At 40.1% G+C, this 21,458-nt stretch overlaps 1 protein-coding gene across 1 annotated transcript in view; it reads right to left on the bottom strand.

Annotated features, from left to right (window-relative positions):
• Positions 1–13,751: 13,751 nt before the first annotated feature.
• Positions 13,752–21,458, bottom strand: part of FZR1 (fizzy and cell division cycle 20 related 1) — a 72,219-nt gene continuing 64,512 nt past the window's right edge. The window contains exon 14 of the mRNA XM_036759323.1: positions 13,752–17,357. Coding sequence (XP_036615218.1) covers positions 17,316–17,357 — 42 coding nt within the window. The 3' untranslated portion in view covers positions 13,752–17,315. The remainder of the gene's footprint in view (positions 17,358–21,458) is intronic.

Raw genomic sequence — 21,458 nt, 5'->3', positions numbered from 1 at the left:
AATCCACTGGCACTGGACACTTCGCTGTTCTTCAAAGAAAATACTTCATCTTCCAACTCTGGGGATTTTCACCAGGTGTTCTTCTGTGCCTGGGATGTTCTCCCTACTCATCTCCACCTTCTGGCTTCCCTGGCTTTCTCCAAGTTCCACCGAAAATCCCACCTACAGGAAGCCTTTCTCAACAGCTCTTAATTCCAACGCCTTTCCTCTGTTATTTCCTGCTTATCTTGTACATAGTTTGTTTTGTAATCACTTGTCTGCAGGTTGTCCCTCCCATTAAGCTCTTTGAGAGCAAAAACTGTCTTTTGCGTCTTTTTCAATCCCCACAACTTAGTCACAGTGCTTTGCACATAGTAGGTGCTTAATAAATGTTTATTGATTGATTGAGAAATATCATCCCAAATGGAAGCCTACAGTTTTGTAACTTCGAATCAGCAGAACTTTCCGCCTGACTTATAGTGACTCAGTGCAGCAGCAGTTTACTGGAACTTCAAATGAGGCAAGCGTACAGGTATGTTGCTCAGACCCAAACCTAGGTCAGGAATTTGCAGAGTTCAGACTTGGGGGCAGTAAGAAAACTTTGCTCTGGATCAGAGCACTTCAGGAGGATTGGAAAATTATAGATCCCTAACCTGGGCTGTCCCTGGAGTTACACAACATTCAGTACCCTAATCAAGCAGCAACAGAACTAGCCTAGACATCTCCTCTAGAAGGGCACAGAGCAAAACCTAACATGAAATACATAGTTAGGAAGCATGCTGGAAGAATGCATCAAAAGATTGAAAAAATAGAAGAAAATGTAAGATATTTCATAGTAAAAAACAACTGACCTGGAAAACAGATTGAAGAGAGAGAGTTTAAGAAGCATTAGACTACTTGAAAGCCATAACCAAGGGAAAAAAAGAGCCTAGACATCATATTTCAACAAATTATCAAGGAAAATTGCCCAGGTCTCTTAAAACCAGAGGGCAAAATGAAGATCAAAAGAACTCACTGGTCACTTCCTGAAAGAAACTCTATGATGAAAACTCCCAAGAATACTATAGCCAAAATTCAGAGTTCCCAGGTAAAAGACAAAATACTGTAAAGAACCAGAGGGGCAGCTAGGTGGTGCGGTGAGCAGAACACCAGCCCTGGAGTCAGGAGGACCTGAGTTCAAATTCAGCCTCAGACACTTGACACACTTACTAGCTGTGTGCCTTAGGCAAGTCACTTAACCCCAATTGCCCTGCCTTCCCCCCTCAAAAAAAAAAACCAGAAAGAAAGAACTCAAGCACTAAGGAACCACTACTATAAAAGAGCAGAGGGTTTGGAATGAGATATTCCAGATAGGTTCCTTTAATGAAACAGAAAACTTCCAAGCATTCCTGATGAAAAGATCAGACCAGACAATTTGAAGTGCAAACACAGGAGTCAAGAGAAACACCAAAAAGAAAAACACAAGTGAACAATCATAAGGGACTAAACACAGATAAGTTCTTTATATTCTAATACAGGGAGATGATACATGCATTCCCTTGGAAGGCTACTATCATCAGGGGTCAACTAGGTGGCACAGTGGATAGAGTGCCATGCCTGAAGTCAGGAAGACTCATCTCCCTGAATTCAAATACAACCTCAGACACTTACTAGCTTTGTGACCCTGGGATAGTCACTTGAGCCTCTTTGCCTCAGTTCCCTCATCTTTAAAATGAGCTAGAGAAGGAAATGGCAAATTAGTATCTCTGTCAAGAAAACCTCAAATGCAGCCATGACAAAACAAATGAACAACGACATCATCAAGGCTCATAGAGGTAATTTAATAAGATACAAGTTCTGTATTGTCTTAATTATCTTAAAAGAAGATGGGAAAGGGAAAGGAAGAGGAATACACTGGGGAAAAAGGAAGGTTAGTGAAGATTATCTTACCTAATCTAGGTGTCCAAGTCAAAGTCTATACAAAGGAGGAGAAAGGGATGGGAGGAAAAGCTGACAGGTGAATCTCATTGTCATCTGAACTGCTCAAAAAAAGGAGGAAAATCTGTATACGTAGTTTGTTACAAGGAAAAGGAAGGGAGAAGGAGGAATAAGAAAGATGTTGGATTAAGGGAGGGATTAGCAAAACAAATTCTAATTAAGGACGTGCAAAAATATTTATAGCCACTCTGTTTTTCAGTGGCAAAGAACTGGACGTTAAAGTGGTGCTCTCCAATTGGGAAATGACTGAGTCATGTTATGAATATAGGAATACATGTTATGGAATGGAAGGCTATTGTGCTGTGAGAAATGAAGGGAATGGTTTCAGAGAAACCTGAAAAGACTTGTAAGAACTGATGTAGAGTGAAGTGAGCAGAATCAAGAGAACGATTTATACAATGACAATATTTTAAAGACAAAAGACTTTGAAAGACTTAGGAATTCTGATGAGCATAATGACCAACTATGATTCCAGAGGACTCGTGATGAAACACGCTACTCATCTCTTGATAGGTGAAAGATTCAGAGTACAGAATGAGAAATAGTTTTTTTGGAAATGGCTGTTGGGAAAATTTGCTTTGCTTGACAATACATGTTTGTAATAGTTTTGTTTTTCTTTTTCATTTGGAAGAAAAGTATGGGTGGAAAGGAAAGGGGTGGATTTTTTTCTGACTGAAAAGAAAATTTTAATTTAACAAATAAAAATAATGTAAAAAATTTAGGAATGGTGATAATTGGCATCCTTGCTTTATCCCTAATATTATTGGAAAGTTTTAATTTTTCTCCATTACATATAATGTTTGCTCTTGCATTTATGTAGATTTTATTTACCATATTAGAGAAAGATCCACTTATTCCCCTGTTTTCTAGAGTTTTTAACAGAAATATATGCTGGATATTGTCAGAAGCCCTTTCAGCATCTATTGACACGATAATATGGTTTTTATTACCTATATTTATAGTGTTTCCGATGTTGAACCAATCCTTCCTTTCTGGTAGAAACATGTTTTAGTATGTTTTAGTAACCTGCTTGCTAATATTTTATTAATTTATTTGTATGAATGTTCATTAGATTTATTGGTTTGTAGTTTTATGTTTTGTCTTCCTTGCTGCCTAGGTATCAAGATCATATTTGTAATATAACGAGATTAGAGTGGTGCCTTCTTTTCTTGTGGTTAAACAGGTAATTGTTCTTTGAATGTTTGATAATAATTGACTTGTAAAACCATCTGGCCTTAGGACTTTTTCTTTGGGAGTTCATTTATGGCTTTTTCAATCTGTTTTTTTTGATACTGGATTATTTTAGTCATCTATTTCTTCTTTTGTTAATATGGATTTCCTCTAAGTTAATCTGTCTTGTTATTTGGGCAAAATAGTTTTTGATAACTTCATTTTTTTCTAGTTGAGAGCTCTCCTTTTTTTTTTTTTGCAGGGGGGAAGGCAGGGCAATTGGGGTTAAGTGACTTGCCCAAGGTCACACAGCTAGTAAGTGTATCAAGTGTCTGAGGCTGGATTTGAACTCAGGTCCTCCTGACTCCAGGGCCAGTGCTGCACTTACTATGCCACCTAGCTGTCCCGAGAACTCTCCTTTTTAATTTTTGACATGAACAATTTAGTTAAATCAAATTAACTAACTTTTTATCTACTTTATTAGTTTTTTCCATAAAACCAGTTTCTAGGTTTTCTTAAAAAAATCAATTCAATGATCTTTTTGCTGTCAATTTTATTAATCTTTTCTTTAATTTTCAAAATTTCTACTTTGTTGTGGGAATTTTTTATTTGTTGTTCAAGTGTTTTTTTAGTTGCACATAAACTTTTATTAAGTACCTACTAATTGCCAGGCACTGCGCTAAATGCTGGAAGAAAAAAAGAAGAAAAAGCATTCAGAGATATAAAAATTTCCCTAAGAAATAGCTGCGTAGTTTTGGAATGTTGTTTCATACCTGTTATTTTCTTTTATGAAATTCCCTATTGTTTCTACAATTTGTTTTTTCATCCACCAATTCTTCAGAATTGTGTTATTTAGCCTCCAATTACTTTTTCTTTTTCTTTTTTTACTTTTTAATTCTTTTAAAGGCTTCTTATTGAATATAATTTTTATTGCATTGTGATTGGCTGATGACATATTTAGTATTTGTCTTTTGCTGTATTTTTTGAGAGGCATTTATGCCCCAATACAGGGCTGTCCAACCTTAGGTTTTTATTGAAACAATAGACAATATATTTTGGTTTGCCATTTTAGTGAAAGCTCTGTGGTAGCTTCATTTACTAAAGCATTTATGTAAATTTCTATGCTTGTAGGTGGGCTGCATAAATCCCACTGCAGGCCACATTTTGGACAGCCCTGCCCCAATATATGGTCAGTTCTTATAAAGCTAACCTGTAACAGCTCCTTTATATTCCCATTCAATAAGGCCCAGAACTCTATCATTTCCAATTTTCAAAGTTCTATTGAGGTCCTTATTTCTTGATTATTTTTTGGTTAGATTTATCTATACCTGAAAGAGGTACATTAAGGTCCCTCACTATTATGGCTTTTGCTTCTCCTAATTCAATTAACTTTATCTTTAAGCATTTAAATGCTATGCTATTATCTGTGGCACTCTTAGGCACAATAGATATGATAGATAAATGCAATCTTACTTCTCTTTTATCTCACTTATTAGTTTATCACATCTATATTTACTGTAGCCTTATCTGAAATCACGATTGCCATGGCTGGTTTTTTTTAGTTCAGCTGAAACATATTGGATTTTGCTCCAGTTCCTCATTTTAATTTATATGTTTAAAGTATTTCTTGTTAAGTGACACATTGTCAGATTCAATTTTATTCTGTTTCATTCTGCTATTCTCTTCTATTTTATGGGTGAATTCTTTCAAATCATAACAAATCAACAATCATTTAATAATATCCTATTATATGCCAGGCACTGTGCAAAGCACTGGGGATAAAAAAAAATCCTACCCTTTGTTTGCTGTTACTGTCTACTGGGGGAAGACAACATGCAAATATCTATATACAAATAGGGTATGTGCAGGATAAATAGGAGCCAATCTTAAAGGGATGGCACTAACATAAAGGGGGACTGGCAAAAGGCTTCTTGCAGCAGATATTTTACCTGGAACTTAAAGAAATTCAAGAGGCAGCTAGGTGGCACGGAAGATAGAACACTACACCTGGAGTCAGGAAGACTCATCTTCCTGAGTTCAAATGTGGCCTCAGACACTAGCTGGGTGACCCTGGAATAGTCACTTAACCCTGTTTGCCTCAGTTTTCTCATCTGTAAAATGAGTTGGAGAAAGAAATGGCAAACCGCTCCAGTATCTCTGCCAAGAAAATCCCAAATGGGGTCCTGAAGAGTCTGACATGACTGAAAAACGACTCAGCAAGAAAAGGGAATCCAAGGAAGACAGGAGATGGAGATAAGGAAAGAGAGAATTCCAGGCACATGGGACAGCCTGTGAAAATGTCCAGAGTCAGGAGATGGAATGTCATGTTTGAGGAATAGCAAGGAGGCTGGTGTCACTGGACTTTAGAGTAATGAGGAGGGGAGTGAGGTATAAAACGACTGGGAAGGCAGGATAGGTTATGATGCACTTTGAAAGACAAACAGGATTTTGTCTGATATTGATCACAAGATGTGTACTTCTCTCCATCTATCCTCTTTTCCTTTGTCCTCTCTCTTTACAAATAAGAAGGTGGTAGAAAAGAGGGAGTTTGTCCACATGTGATCTAAAAACATAAAGGCTTGTTTCCTCTGCCTTGTAGCTCTTCTCTTCCCATTCCTGTCCCTGACGCTGTTTCCTCTTTCTTCCTTCTCTTATCATTCTCCTTCATGTTCCTCTTCCCAACATCTGAGTTTGTTTCACTTAGGACTTTTTCTTTACCTATCCCGCTCATGAGGGCTAACCAAACCATCTCTGGTGTCCACCTCATCCAACTCTCAGCTGCAGCTCCAAGAACCGTAGCATGTGCAGCAGCAGACACACCCCAGTAAAATCATCTTGGCAGACGGGCTAAAACTAGGCTGATGGTAATCAAAAGGCCTCAGACCCTTCGGTGAGTTAGAAGGCTATCTACCCCAAGCATGTGAAGATTTCCTCTGCTGGAATGGGTGCATGACAATGATTTGTTCCAACTGTCATGAAGGTGGCTGATGCTGTGGAGCATTAGAGCTTGGTCAGACATCAAAGACATCCACTGCATTCCAGGCCATCCCCAGTTATCCTGTTTTGTCTTGACGCTGGACTTCAGTGACTCTGGGAGAGCAAGAGGCTGATGACTTTATGCAACTCTGCCTCACTTAAATCCAATTCATACATGAGTCGAGACAACAAGCACCCTTCCATGTCATTGGTCCCCTTCAAAAACAAGGGATGAACAACTGCCAGTCCCACCTTTGTCCTTGTTGCTTCCTATTTCTCTTTTGAATTTAATGTATTTCTGTCAAAATCTTTATGGGTAGTGTGTGTATGTGGTAATAATTATGTTCACTCTTATCTAGTTCAGCTAAAAGGGAGGTTCATGAAATAACATTCCATTCCTGCACTCTTTTCTCCATTATCATATACTTTTAAAAATTTTACTTATTTATTTATTTTTAGTTTACAACATTAAGTTCCACAAGCTTTTGAGTTCCAAATTTTCTCCTCCTCCCTCCCCCCACTCCCCAAGATGGCATGCAATCCAATATAGGCTCTACATGTACATTCACATTAAACATATTTTCACATTAGTCATGTTGCAAAGAAGAATTAGAACCAATGGAATGAACCATGAGAAAGAAGAAACAAAACAAAAGAGAGAGAGAGAGCGAATAGTATACTTCGATCTTCATTCAGACTCCACAGTTCTTTCTCTGGATGTGGAGAGCATTTTCCATCATGAGTCTTTTGGAATTGTCGTAGAACCTTGCATTGCTGAGAAGAGCCAAGTCTATCAAAGTTAGTCATTACACAATGTAGCTGTAACTACGTACAGTGTTCTACTGGTTTTGCTCCCCTCACTCAGAATCAGTTCATATAAGTCTTTCCAGGTTTTTCTGAAGTCTGCGTGTCTATCATTTCTTATAGCACAATAGTATTCCACTACATTCATATACCACAGCTTGTTCAGCCATTCTCCAATTGATGGGCATCCCCTCAATTTTCAATTCTTCACCACCACATTATTATATACTCTTAATTTTAGATACTTCTATTATATGATAATGATTTCTTCCCCCTTCCTTCTTTCTTCCCCAGTATATTTCCCTATGCCTTTCATTTATACCTTTCTCCTTAGACCATCAAAACTACTAATAAGGTCTGTTATTTTTACCTTTCTCTATGACCCTTAAAATATTAGGGTTTTGAGAAGAATTTATTTCTTTTTCCCCTAAAAATATGTTAAACAATTTATCCACACATATTCTCTTCTAATTACAACACAAATATGTGTACCTTTCTATGCTTCTCTTAGTGCCAATATTTTCATTTTAAAATGTTTATTCATTTCAAGCTTTTTCATTAGGAATGCTTAGACATTCTCTATTCCATTAACAATCCATTTCCCTCTCCCCATCCTCTTCCCCAGTAGAATTATACTTACTTTTGCTGGATAGGTTATTTTTGATTGTAAGACTTTCTTTTGACTTTTGGAATATTATATTCCAAGCTCCCCTTCTTTATGGTGGCAGCTGCCATGTCATGTGTGATTCTCAGTTGAGAATCTTGCCTCATATTTTGAAGCCTTTTACCAAGAGCTATCTCTTCTCTCACTGTCCTCATCTCATATAGAGATGCCTTCTATCGCTTCAATTTCTCCCTGTATACTGGTTCCTTCCCTACTACCTAAAAATATACTCCTATTTTCCCCATCCTCAAAAAATCTTCATTTGATCCTTCTGTCTTTGCTATCATCCTATATTTTTTCTGCCCTTTGTGACTGAACTTGAGAAGCTGTCTACAATACATGCATCCACTTCCTCTCCTCCTACTTTCTTCTTAACTGCCCATAATCTGGCTTTCAACCTTATCATTCCACCAAAACTGCTCTCTCCAAAATTATTAATGATCTCTTAATTATAAAACCCAATGACCTTTTCTCAATTCTCATTCTCCTTGACCTCTCTGAAACTGTTGACACCGCTGACCACCCTCTTCTTGATACTCTCTTCTCTCTACGTTTTTGGGACACCACTCTTTCCTCGTTCTCCTACCTATCCAACCATTCCTCTTAAGTTTCCTTTACTGGAATCTCATTAAGGTCATGCCCACTAACCATGAGTGTTCCAAAGGGTTCTATTTTGGGTCCTCTTCTTTCTCCCTTTATACTACTTCATTTGTTGATATCATCAGCTTTTATGGATTTAATTATCATCTCTATGCTAATGATTCCCAAATCCACTTATCCAGCCCTAACTTCTCTTCTTATCTCCAGTCTTATATTTCCAATTGCCTATCAGATAACTCAAACTGGACATCCAGAAGACAGCTTAAACTCAATATTTCAAAACGGAACTCATTGCCTTTCTCCCTAAACCTTCTCCCCTCTCAAACTTCCCTGTTATTGGGAAGGGTATTACCATTCATTCCCCCAGTCACCCAGGCTGATAACCTTGACATCATCCTCACTATCTAACATTCCCCTCCCATATCCAAACTGCTGCCAAAGCCTATTGATTTCACCCTTGCAACAGTCTCTCACATTATGTCCCCTTCTCTCTGACACTGCCACCACCATAGTATAGGCCCTCATCACCTCATGGCTGGACTCTTCTAATAGCCTACTGGTGTGTCTGCCTGCCACAAGTCTCTTCCCCACTTCAGGCCATCCTCCATCCAACTGCCAAAGTGATTTTCCTACAGAATATGTCTGACCACATCACCCTCATACTTAAACTCCCATGGCTCCCTATCACCTCCAGGATCAAATACAAAGTCATATTTTTCACATTCAAAGCCTTTCATAACCTAGCCCCACCCCTTCTCCCTACCTTTCTAGTCTTCTAGACCCCTACCATGTACTCTCAATACACTGGCTTCCTTCTTTGTTGTTCCTGGAACAAGACTCCACCTCTGGGCTCTGACCATTTTCTTTGGTTGCCACCGAGCCTGGAAGGGTCACATTCCTCATCCTTGTCTACTGGCTTCCCTGGCTTCCTTCATATGGCAGCTAAAATCCCATCTACAGGAAGTCTTTCCAGTCTCTCTTAATTCTAGTGCCTTCCCCATGTCAACTATTTCCTATTTATTCTGTGTACAGCTTGTTTGTATATATTTATTTGCTTGCGGTCTCCTGTGACTGTGAGCTCCCTGAGGACAAGGAATGTTTTTTGCCTTTCTTTGTAACCTAGCCAAGGGTGTTTAGGAAGTACAAGCACCTCTAGTGTGAGGGCTTGCCGAGCCCCAAATGACTCTTCATCCACCTTTACCCAACTCTCACTTGTGGCTCTAAGAAGTAATAGCATGCATAGCAGCAAAACCAGGTTGAGGAGTACCAACAGGCCTCAAACCTGTCAGTGAGACAGAGGGACGTCTACCACAAGCATTGAAGATTTCCTCTGGCAGAATGGATGGATGAGAACAATTTGTTCCAATGATCATAAAAGCAATTAAAAGCAGGGGCTGTGGAATGCTTAGAGCTTAGTCAGATGTTGAAGATGCCATGGTCATCTACTGCATCTCAGGGCATCCCCAGTCATTCTGATTTTGTCTTGCCACTGAACTTAGATGACTCTGGAATAGTGAGGCTAAGGACTTTGTGCAACTGTACCTCAGTTAAATCCACTTCATGTGCAAATCAAGACATCACCTTCTGATGTTACCGGTTGTCTTCAAAAATGAAGGATGAAAACTAACAGCAATCCTAGCCCTTAGCACAGTGCCTGGTACCCAATAGGTCCCTAGTAAAATGTTTATTGACTGCCTATAAACCTTATTACCCTCAGGCAATCAGGAAGCTTCCAGGTCACTGGATGGCTTTAGTGTGTTCCCATTCCTACCCTAATAATCAACTCCCCTCTCCAGTACCAAGGGAAAGACCAGGAACTCCAAATGCACCTTCCCCATCACTTAAAGACCATTCCCATAGGATGATACTTGTGGTTGTCTGTGGCCCCATCTACATGGATGCTCCATTCCTCTGGTGGCTTCATAACGAATCTTACACACTTGCCCATTTTGGGTAATGGTCACTGTCTTTCTGTAAATCCTTCAGAGATGATTCATTCGACACGCTGCTCCTCCTCTGGTTGTTCCACCAGTCTTATGAGCTTAGCATACCTATGGTTGTGGCCATATCTGTGACCTCATTAATCGTAGGGAATCCCCACAGAGTCAACTCTTTACTCCAAGGCAGTTGTTCAGTCATCTCAGCTGTGTCTGACTCTCCATGAAAACCTCATTTGGGGTTTTCTTGGCAAAAATACTGGTTTGCCGTTTCCTTTTCTGGCTCATTGTACAGAGGAGGAGACTGAGGCAAACAGGATTAAGTGAACTGTCCAGGGTGACTACTCAGGAAGATGTTTTCTAGACTCCAGGCCCAATGTTCTATCCACTTCACCACCTAGCTGCTCCAAGGCAGACCTCCAACTTTTTTGCAATTAATTGTCTTTGAGAGTTGCCTGGGGGCAGAAAGTTTAGTGACTTGCTTTTAGGTCCTAAAACCAGTAAGACTTAAAAAGCTAGGCCTTCCTCTCTCCCAGGCTCCAATCTTCATAAATCAGACTCTGTTTGCACAGTGTAGGTACTTAGTACTTATTGGATTGAGTAAGATGGAGGTACCCCAGGTGCTCCAAGGCTCAAAACACAAGCTCTGGGAGGACCTACCAGGCTAGGCAGCTTTCAGTACAGTTTTGAGCTGGACTATGTCTATTATCTGAGGATTTGCCTCGCTAAGAGTGAAGCTTATCCCTACAGGGTTATCCCATTTGGGGAAGAGACCTAGTAAGAGTGAAAATTTGGCAACAGATATCTAACAATCATAAAAATGTAACTACATTCATCCCTGTCCCTAAACATTTCCCTCCTTTGTTTTCCCTGCCTAGAATGCCCTTCTCCTTTCCCTGGACCCAAGTCTCAATTCTTCAAGGCTCAGCTTTTCAACAGTTATTAAATGTACATATGGAAACTTCTACGTAGTGCTGGGGACCAGGTCCTTGCCCTCACAGTCACATTCTAGTAAAGAGATGATATCCACAGTTACTTATACATAGTAAAACATAAAAAAGGGATGAGGTTGACAAACGAGTAGTTAGGGATGGTGCTGGGGGACTAGTCATTACTGACTACGGTGATCAGGGAAGGCTTTTTGGAAGAGGTTACATTTGATTTGGGCTTTAAAGAATGGGTAAGGTATCAAAAGACTGATATGAGGGTTATGGCATTCTAGAAACAGGAAAGAGCTGAAAAAGGTACAGAGAATATAAACCATGTACAGAGATCAAGCACTAAGTTTGGCTGAGGCATTAAGGGTAGATGAAATAGCATGAAATAAGCCTGAAGAGAGGTGGTTATGGAAGGACTTAAAAACCAGCCTGTAAATTGTGCCTGTGTGATCTTTGCTCCTATGGGTTCCTACAGCCTTAAACTTATTCAGAGTGCTGAAGCAAGCTAATTCAAGTACAACCCCGAGCCCTAAAGAGTCTCCTTCAAAGGAAAAGAAATTGATAGGTATTCAAGCAAAACGGGTGTGTGCATGTGTGTGGGGTCTCAATACTGGGACCAACCAATACATATTTTCATCTTGAATTTTTGCTTAAATCATAAAACAATTACCCTCCTCACACCAATGCCACCTTCTTCAGGAAGCTTTCCCTGGTCCCTCCCTAACAACCATCCCATTCAGCTTTCGTACAGTACTTTGTCCTATGCCTTTCTAAGTCACCTATGTGATGCTGTGTAGTTATAGTTATCTGTCAGTCACTAAACATGCATTAAGCACCTACTGTGAGCCAGGCATTGTGCTAAACACTGTATTTTGTCCCCTTATGAAATTACAGTTTTATTGTAACTTTGTTCTCACCCATTAAGTAGTAACCAACTTTGCACATTTGGTGCTTAATGTTTGTTGAATTTTAAACGCAAAAGCCTTGAATGTCCCCTCTCAATTATTAGATTTCTTTAATCTTCCTTCCCTTATCCTAAAAACAAGCATCGCCATCCCTGGGAGGTGGAAGATCCTTGAAGACACTCCTCTGTGAATCTAGAGGGGGGAGGGAGGGAAAATGTTCTATCTGTATCCTTTGCTGATCTAATAGGATTCTCCTATGACAAATGCAAGAACATTGGAGTTGGAGACAGAGAATCTGGTTTTGAATACCTGCTGTGCCACTTAATATCTGTCTGCGAGTCACTTTATGGGCCTAAGTCTCTTTCTCTGTAAAATGAGTGCATTTGACTAGATAATTTGGTGGCATTTAAATATGAGGCAACTTGGCATGGTGGATAGACTGCTGGGCTTGAGATCAGGAAATTCCTGATATGTACTAGCTTTCTGACTATGGGCCAACTCATTTAACTGACCTGCATTGGTAGGCGTTTCTCCACCTGGTGATTCCCTACAAAGATGTAATCACAGGCCCAGGCAAATATACCTAATTTGTGAAGCACTTTACATGTCATCTCACAAAGAGTGTTGACTTTGGGTCCAAATCCCACCTTTAACACTGTGTCAACATGGTAGCCAGGGAGGAAGTTGTTGGGAGATAAAGCAGTGGGGCAAAGCATGGCCAGGGCTTTCTATGTGGAAGCGCCTAAAGGAATTTCCTCCCTTCTGGTGAAGGCAGTAGAGCTGCTGTGGAAAAAGTGGCACTTATCAATGTCTGGACCTGGCACACAGCAGGAACTGAATGTTGGCTGATTAATCATATGATCCTCTGAAATTTAGTTTTCACTCTAGTTAAAAAAAAAAAAACAAAACTCTGGTTAGATGGAAGACTTTCCTTCAGTGATATCTATAACAGATTTTCTTGGTATGGTACATAGTGGAGGAAAAAATCCTTGATCAGACTTGGATCATCTGGCTCTGCCCCCTTGGATAAATCCTATCAGCTCCTGGCTCTGCTATTTGGGCAGCCATCCACCTTCTCTGGGCCTTAGTCTTTCTTACCTGAAATGGGTAGGATATTTACACTACCAATTTCATTGATACTGAGATATCTGCTGCTGCTACCAGATAAACTCCCTGAAGCTGAAATACAAACTTATTTGTCATCTTTAAACTCTTTCTTCATTATCTAAGCCACTGCCTGGCTCCAATTTGTGTTTCCAAGAACATACTTCTTCCTTACCACTGCCTCTCAGAAGCCCTACTTTCCCTCACAGTCCAGTCCAACAATTTTTACAACCACCTCCCCAACCCCAATTATCTGTGAATTGGCATGTGTTTTGAATGTACTCATATGAGTACACTTCGAAGAAGATGAGTTTTCTGAGGACAGAAGCAGTTTCCTGTGCAGCCCCTGGCACCCAGTGCTTGCTCAATGATTGTGGATTATAAATGACAGATTTCCCCTGCTCATGTCTGGGCTGAAGTGGGTATAACTTTGCTGGGAGACAAGAGCTAGACTAGATAATCTCTCAAGGTCAGAGATTAAGGAGCTAGGGACCCAGGGCATACTCCCTGAGGGACACAGCATTGGCTTTGCATTAAGGTTGTCAGCCCATCTCATAAAAAGCCAGTGCACCAATCTGTTTAACTGCTGGGGGTCATCCAGAAATGAGGAAGGGTGGGGATAAGGAGTCAGTGTCATGGAAGTGTCAGGGTGATAAGACTCACATGTCAAGCTTCTGACAAAGAGACAGGGTCAAGCTTAAAGTTACAACTTGTTTAATGCCAGTTACATTGCTTTACATGAAAAACTTACACTGTTCTCTCAATATATACTCTCCACCTTTTGATGCAATATGTGGGATAAGCCTCCGGCTCTGTGGACTGGCCTGTATTCTTCCCCAAACCACCTCAAAACTGTACAACTTAGTAATATCACAGATCATACATGGAAAATACAATATTTCACTTTTTTGTTGTCTCATTTACAAGGTGAATTCGGCAGACACCGGACAGCCAATTGTTTCGCACGATCAATGACACAAGATTCTATGCACAGATCTAGGCATGCATACAGCTCCCCCTCCCGCCCCCAAACACGCACATGTAACCAATGAGATACCTTTTCTGAGGGCAGTTCCCTGAACTTGTTGAATTCCTTTGGCAACTGCACAGGGCAGGGGACTGGGACAAGGCGGGAGTTGGTTTTATCATCGAAAAAAACAAAACAAAAACTAAAATATATATATATATGTATACACACACACATACACTCACACACACATATATACACACATAGTTCTTCTCCCAGCAAAGTCTCTTTGGTGCCCCTGGGCAGTCCGATAAACTTCCCTAAGGATTCTTGACTATGAATGACAACTGTGCCTAGAATAGAACTCACGGGCTTCAATGGCCTTTCTTCCCAAGGCAGTGAGGCTTGGGTGAGGGATTAATTCCACTGGAAAGATGCTCTTTCTGCCTCTAGTTAGGTGTGGGATGAAATTCAGCTACTCAGCTGTCCAGTTTAATCACGTTTGATTTTAAAAATAAAAATTTTAAGAGGCATGAAAATAATGTACACATTCATCGGCCATTAAAAAAAGTAACAACCTGGAAAACTCTGGAGACTTGGCTGGTTATTCCCCTTTACTATCCTCCTCTCAAGCTTTTCTGAGGCTGAGTTTTATGAAAATCATGAGTTGATTTTCAGCACATGAAACAAAAAAAACCCCACCACAAACAAATACATATATACACACATAGACATACATACGGGAGGACTCAAGGAAAGTCACAGGGCAAAGGAAACATTATTTCAAAAAGCAGAGTTTTCCAATAAATCCAAATAAAATTCTCACCTGTGCTTTGAATAGTCTTTTTTTAGCTTAGAAGAAGCTACACAGTGTAGACCTAAGAGAAAGGTGAGGCCTGGTTGGGCATTTCAACTGTAAGCTAAGGCATTGAGGATTGGTTTTTCGGTTAGGAAGCCAAGAAAACCTTGGCATGTTGGCAAGACTCATCTTTTTCTCTCCCTCAGTGTTGTTTCCTACCAGCTCACTGCTCTACTCAATAAAGAATGTTTACAGTTGCCCTGTCACAATCTTTCCAATGGCACAACTGGGTAGTGGAGCATCTGAACCCCTGAGGGAATGGGTGGCTTTCTGGTTTCTCCCATCTTTTTCAACCTGGGGTTTTCAGAGTACCATGCAATTCAGGGCAGGGGTAGGGATGGTCCTCACACGTGACCAGCATGAAAGGCATCAAGTCTCTCCTGGATATTCATCAGCTGCCTTTCCCCAAACTCTTCCCACCCAGGCTCAGGGCTCTTTCCTACTCCAAAGAACAGGCCTCACTGGCTTAAACCTCTGAGGTAGGGACTGCTGTGACAGGCTGCTAATTTCTACATGAGTCACAGAAGTCTAGGCCATGTCATTCCAGCTTAAAAGGTAGATATGAGAGGGCATGGAAGTGGAAGGCAAAAGACTGAAAGGCTCAAATGGTAGTTTGGCTTCAACAGCTCTTACAGGCTACAACAGGCACACCTAGGTTGGCCAAAGAACTGTCAAAAGGGTTAAGGGGGGAAGAAGAGCCAGGCACTGGGTTTAAAGATCTTCTTGCCTAAAGCTCTAAGGAACGCACATTAACTACAATTTGTCAGGTCCAAATTGTCCAATTCTTTCTTCAGGAGACTGCTCTTCACCGGGGTCACTGTGCCGTTGTTGTTAATCCCAGACTGTCCTGACTGACCTCTTTACTCAGAACCCACATGTTCCACACGGTAGGGCAGAGTCTACTGAAAGAATAACCGAAACAAGGAAAACAAGAGACAGAACAGACTGACGTCCAGTTACAGTGGGGAAAGGGAACAGGGATGAAGGCAAAATGTACAGCAGGATGGAGGATTAGCACATAGATAGGAGTAAAGGACTGCAGGGAGTGGAAGCCACAACTGCCCTTCCCAAGGTTCCCTACACTGTACCACTCAAAGCACCAAGAACCCCACTTGTCCAGTAGGAAACAAAAGAATTAAGATTTCACTCTGAAAAGTAAAAATGCTTTTCTGAAAAGCTTTGATCTAATAAAGATAAAAAAAAAGCTGGTGTCCAGATTCATAAACACATGATGCCCTCTTTTTCCATTCAAAAGAATGACAATTTGAAATAACTTGTTTTCTTTGATAGCAAATCCAACCCAGTATTACCTCATCCTTAAAAAAAAAAAACCAAAAAACAAAACCAACCAACCCCCCACCCTTTTTTATGACCCACGTGGTGCTATGACCTACATGGCAGTAGATATGGTTAGATCAAACATTCCTTGGTTCTGCTAGAACTTTCACACACTGGTCATTTCTCCACATAAGGCTAAGACATAGAGAGATGAGTTTTGAATGGGTCACATTCTCAATGATACTGTTCCCTTAAAAAGTCATTTTAATTGAGCTGCAATGAAATCCTTTCTTCTGCTGTATCCATGGAGGCCTTCGTGGCTGTTAAACTACAAACAATTTAAGTGCTGGATGTCACCATTTTGTTTTAAACTGGGTGGTTAAATCTGCCAGTATAAGCTGTCCCACCTACACAAATCACCACACTCAAGTACAGTAGAGCTGTTTGGCCTTTTGGAATTATAGTTTAAGAGTGTGTGGCATGCACTGGAGAACACAGAGTACGGCATTTCACTTTCTTTCTGGATGGTCACTCCCAGCTTTGGCACCTTCTGGGGGCTGGAAATCCCAAATCCCAGCTGTGAATCCCTTGAAAGGTTACTGTTCCTAATTCCCGTCCCATTTTACATGAGAAAGTTTGGCCCCAAAGGGCCTTGGCTGCTAGAGCAGCCCATTTAAACAGAGGGTGTGGGGCTGCCATGACTTTAAGGTCACATACAGTCTGACTTTTCCCCTGACCCCCAGTCCCCATTTCCCCCAGACTACGACGACAAAAAAAGGAAGTTTGTTCGTCTCTTCCCAGAGATGATGGAGCCGAAGAGGTAACCTTGTTCTCAAGCTGAGCTGATCCTGGCCACACCAATCCTGTCTGGTGTGAAATGGAGATGCTGCCCATTTTGGTTCTCTTCTGTTTGCCCATTTGTGAAGAATGGGCTCCTTCTAAAATCTGAGTGGTTTCCCCCATCCTTGTCCCCTTCCCAAATACTGTTCAACAGAGTTCACAATCAGGTATTTAATAAGAATCTTGAAGGTTTCTCCAGGTCCACCTACCCGCCCTACCCCTTTTATCTTCTAGCTGATAACTGGGGTTCCATGCACGTTGATTAGTGGTTTTTCCCTGTACAACGTAGTGTGGTCCTGGTGTGCGGGCTTGGGGAGTTACCGGATTCTAGTGAAGAGATTTAGGACAGATACAGATTCCTAAAAATAGAGGAGAAAAGGGTGTTGAACAAGCAATAATTAGCATTTGTTAAGCATCAGTGAAACACATTTGGGCTTAAGGTAAGCAGACACTTCCAGACAACTGGAGTTGTCCAACAGTGAAGCAGAGATTAGACCGAGATGCCTACATTGAAGAAAGGGGGTTGAGGATGAGAGAAGAATCCAGGAAAGAGATCAGATGACCTCTGAAGTCCTCTCCAGGGCACGGAAACAAGGATTTCATATATAGTGCTTGCTACTTTTCTAGGCAGTTTCATATTCACAAAGAAATGATTTCCTTTAGACCTTACAACCCTATGTACATCTGTATAGTGCTTTCCAGTCTGTATGGTCTGAAACACCCATTATATCTCATATCACTGTGGCAAAGCAAGCATTATTATCCTCATCTCACAAATAAGGAAACAGAGCCTCTAGAGAGGTGAAATGCTTTATAGTGATTGAATCCAAGGTCACACAACTAGTTAGTCATAGATCTGGAACTGAATTCAAGAATGTTAAGAGGTGGAGAGAACTTTAGAGGTTATTTAGACTATCCAATTAATGTTTAGGTCCCTTAAGTCAATCTCTTTGCACACCAAACCTTACCTTCCTTAATCCCAGACAGCAACCCTGTCTTTATTTTTTACTCTCCCAGACAGTAACCCAGTAACTTTATAGCAGAGGAACCAATTTATTTAACTATAGCCATAACTTTTTCATTAGAGAAGATTTTTAGGTGTGGGAAAAATATAAAAGTAGAATGAAGACAAGGAATTCAGAAAAGAAAGAGTGAAGAGCTAGTTAAGAAAATGGTGCCAGGCAATGGGGTTTGGTTTTCTGGTCCTTATCTTAAAAGTGTAGTCAGGATAGGCTTGTGGCCAGGATAGAGATATCATAAGTTCACAGAATACAAAATTCAAGTCAGAAGCCAGCAATGAAAGTCATAGCCTTAGCTGTCTATAAACAAATGCACCAAGTATGGATAAGAAACAAGATGAAGCAGTGATCCAGTTGTGAGGAGGAAAATTTTATGTGATAATTACCAGTAAGATCTGACTGAATGAAATCCAAGACTATGGTAGGATGTGAGATATATATACACACGCACACACACACATATATATGTCATCAAAAGGACAGGTAAAGAGGTATGTGTGTTCATGATGAGTGGAATAGCACTATTATACATTAAGAAGACAGACTCATGTGAGGAAACTGAGGAACAAGAACGGGGAGGCATGGTAGAAAACATCTGGGTGAAGATGAAGGCAAGCAGAAATAGAAGCAACACTCAAAATGGAGAACAGTATAGACAACCCAGACAGGAGGAAGAAGTATAAATGAGGAGTTTGGGAAATGGATTACAAGTCTGTCAGATGCATGATGTCATAGTGTTGGAGGGGGTAAATTACCTAGATATCTGCTGAGTTCCTGACAAAAACAGATGTAATAATTTCTTGATTTGTCTTATTGTTAATTTCTACTTTCAAAAGGTAGCGGAAGAAACAAGGGGAAATTCTATTCTGAATCTTAATAGGGAACAGGGAAAAAGTAGTTGCTGAGGTAAGAAATGATGGGAACCTTGGGAGGCAGTGATCACCCCATCTTGGAGATCGAGAAGTATAATCCCAAGGACTAAAAAACAGGGGAAAAGTCAGCCCAGGAAAGATGTAAAGCTCTCTCTCATGAGTGAAATTCCGAAGACAGAGAGAAACAATCATGAAGAAAAAGTTTAAGTTGAAAGGAAACAAAAATGAAACCACAGATAATTCACCATCAACTTGGCTTTTAGAAGAATATGTACAGAAGATAGAGGCAAAAGCAGGTAAAAGACAGAGGCAAAAGCAGGTAAAAGATGATGACTATAAAAACCATAGCATGGTAATGTAAGAATAATGTCAGGAGTGTTAAAGGTAGGAAGGCTGAGGTTCTCAAGAAAATCAAAGGAAAATAAATGAGAAAAGAAAAGCAGCAAGACTGAGATAGGATTACTCCTTGATAAAGGATGACAACAGATACAGTTTCTCAATGTTTATTTTGATTGTTTTTCCCCGCCCAAGAAGAATGAACTTCATACTGGAAAGCTTTAAACAATAATGCCTAATAGAGAATTAGTACCTAGATAACTAAGGAGATAGTGAGAGAGAACACCAAGCTGATCTTGATGAATTTTAAGCTGACAGGTTCAGAGGAACCACCTCCTTAGATACTGAAAGAATTGGAAGATGTGACTGATGAACTACTGTCAGTAACCTTTGAAAGACTGTGGAAGATTGGGAGAGGTACTTGAAATGTTAGAGAAGAGTACATGTTCTGATTTTCAAAAAAGAGAAGAAAACAGTCTTGAAACAAAACAGACCTCCTTTCAAAGTGTGTGCTGTATCTGACATACTAGCTCTGCAACCCTGGGCAAGTGAACTAATTTCTGGGAGATTAACTCTCTAAGACTCTATAAGGTACAGAGAAAGTGCTGACCTATGTTGGTAGTGAAGTTTTTGTCACCCAGGAATCCCCTGGCAAAATTCAAGAATATATTATTAAAGGTATGACTGACTAGTGAACATCTAAAAAGATAAACTATAATCACAAAGAACCATCATGGCTTCATCAAAAGATCATGAGAGACTAATTTTATTTCTTTTTTGATAGAGTTACAAGATGGTAAATAAAGTGAATGCTTTAGATACAGTGTACCTAGGTTTTAATGGAAAAGATAGAGAAATGTGGGCTAAATGATAGTACAATTAGGAGGAGCTGGCTGAATTGCTGGATCCCAGAAGTAGAAATTAATGGTGTGATGTCCCACTGTAAGGCAGGCTTTAGAGGAGTGCTACAGGGACCTGTGTTTGGCCTTCTGTTATTTAATGCTGTTATCAATGAATCAGATAAAGGCAAAGATGGTGAGCTTATTACATTTTCACATAGCACAAAATTGGAAGGAATAGCTACCACCATTGGATACAAGGGAAAGGATTCAAAAAGATTTTGATAGTTTAAAACATGGATGTACATCTTATGGGATGAAGTTTACCAGGGATTTGTTAATGTCCTATATAGAGATGAAAAAAAAATCAACTTCATAGGTTTAAGATAGGAGACTGAGGGGTAGTTAGATCACAGACAGAAAATGCGATGTGAGTTTAACCAAGAAAGTTAAAGTGATCTAAGGAAAGGAAGGGGGTCTAGACTTGAAATTTTGTTAGTATAAGGGAACTTGTGGGTAAAAATCTCAATGTCAACATAGGTCAGCACCTTCTCTGTGCCTTGTGGAGTTAAGAGTGTTGCCCAGTACCGTGAGAGATTGACTTACTTGCCCAGGATAGCACAGCTAGTATGTCAGAAACAGGACACACTCTGAAAGGAGGTCTTCCTTAGTTCAAAGTTGGCTCTCTGTCTGTTACATTATGTTCTCTCATTAAGAAATGCCTGTTTTTTAGTGTGTCCTGGTCAGCCTATAAATGGAGTACTGTATTCCATTCTAGGCACTACATTTTAGAAGAAGACATAAAGTAACTAATATTGCAGAGGATCATTTGAAAGAACTGGGGTTATTTAGCCTGGAGAATAGAAGATTTTTTTGGGGGGGGCGGAGAACAGGATAGGTGTCTTCCTAAAGGGCTAATATTATCCATAAGAGGTATGAGACTTATTCTGTTCATCCCCAGAAATGAGAAGTAGGAGAAATAGGTGAAATATGAAAAAAGGGAATGCCCACATTGTACAGAACAGGAAGCTAAGGCTCGAAGAGAGGAAGGAACCACAGAACCCAAAATGTGAATGTCAACTAAATAAATTCCCTCATTTTACAGATGGGAAAATTGAAGCCCAGTTTTTCATAACTTCTTCACTTATTCCTAAACTTCTGAATCTTCATGTTCTCTAAAAATAAATGTTCTTTTGGCTTCTTTTTTTGCTTTTTAACAATCCTCCCCTTTCCTTGTCCAGCATTTCTACCTTCCAGGATGACTCAGAAACGGTCAAGTTCATTTTCTAAGTCTGCCTTCTGACAAACACCAGCAGGTCTCCAACCTAATTCTGAACTGTACATTCTCAATCCACTGCATAGGCATATTTAATCACATACACTTCAAAGTGTAG

Source organism: Trichosurus vulpecula, chromosome 1 (assembly GCF_011100635.1).
Source record: "Trichosurus vulpecula isolate mTriVul1 chromosome 1, mTriVul1.pri, whole genome shotgun sequence".
Taxonomy (NCBI): domain Eukaryota; kingdom Metazoa; phylum Chordata; class Mammalia; order Diprotodontia; family Phalangeridae; genus Trichosurus; species Trichosurus vulpecula.
Note: the sequence above shows the minus strand (reverse complement) of the source record. Positions and strands in the feature narration are given on the sequence as shown.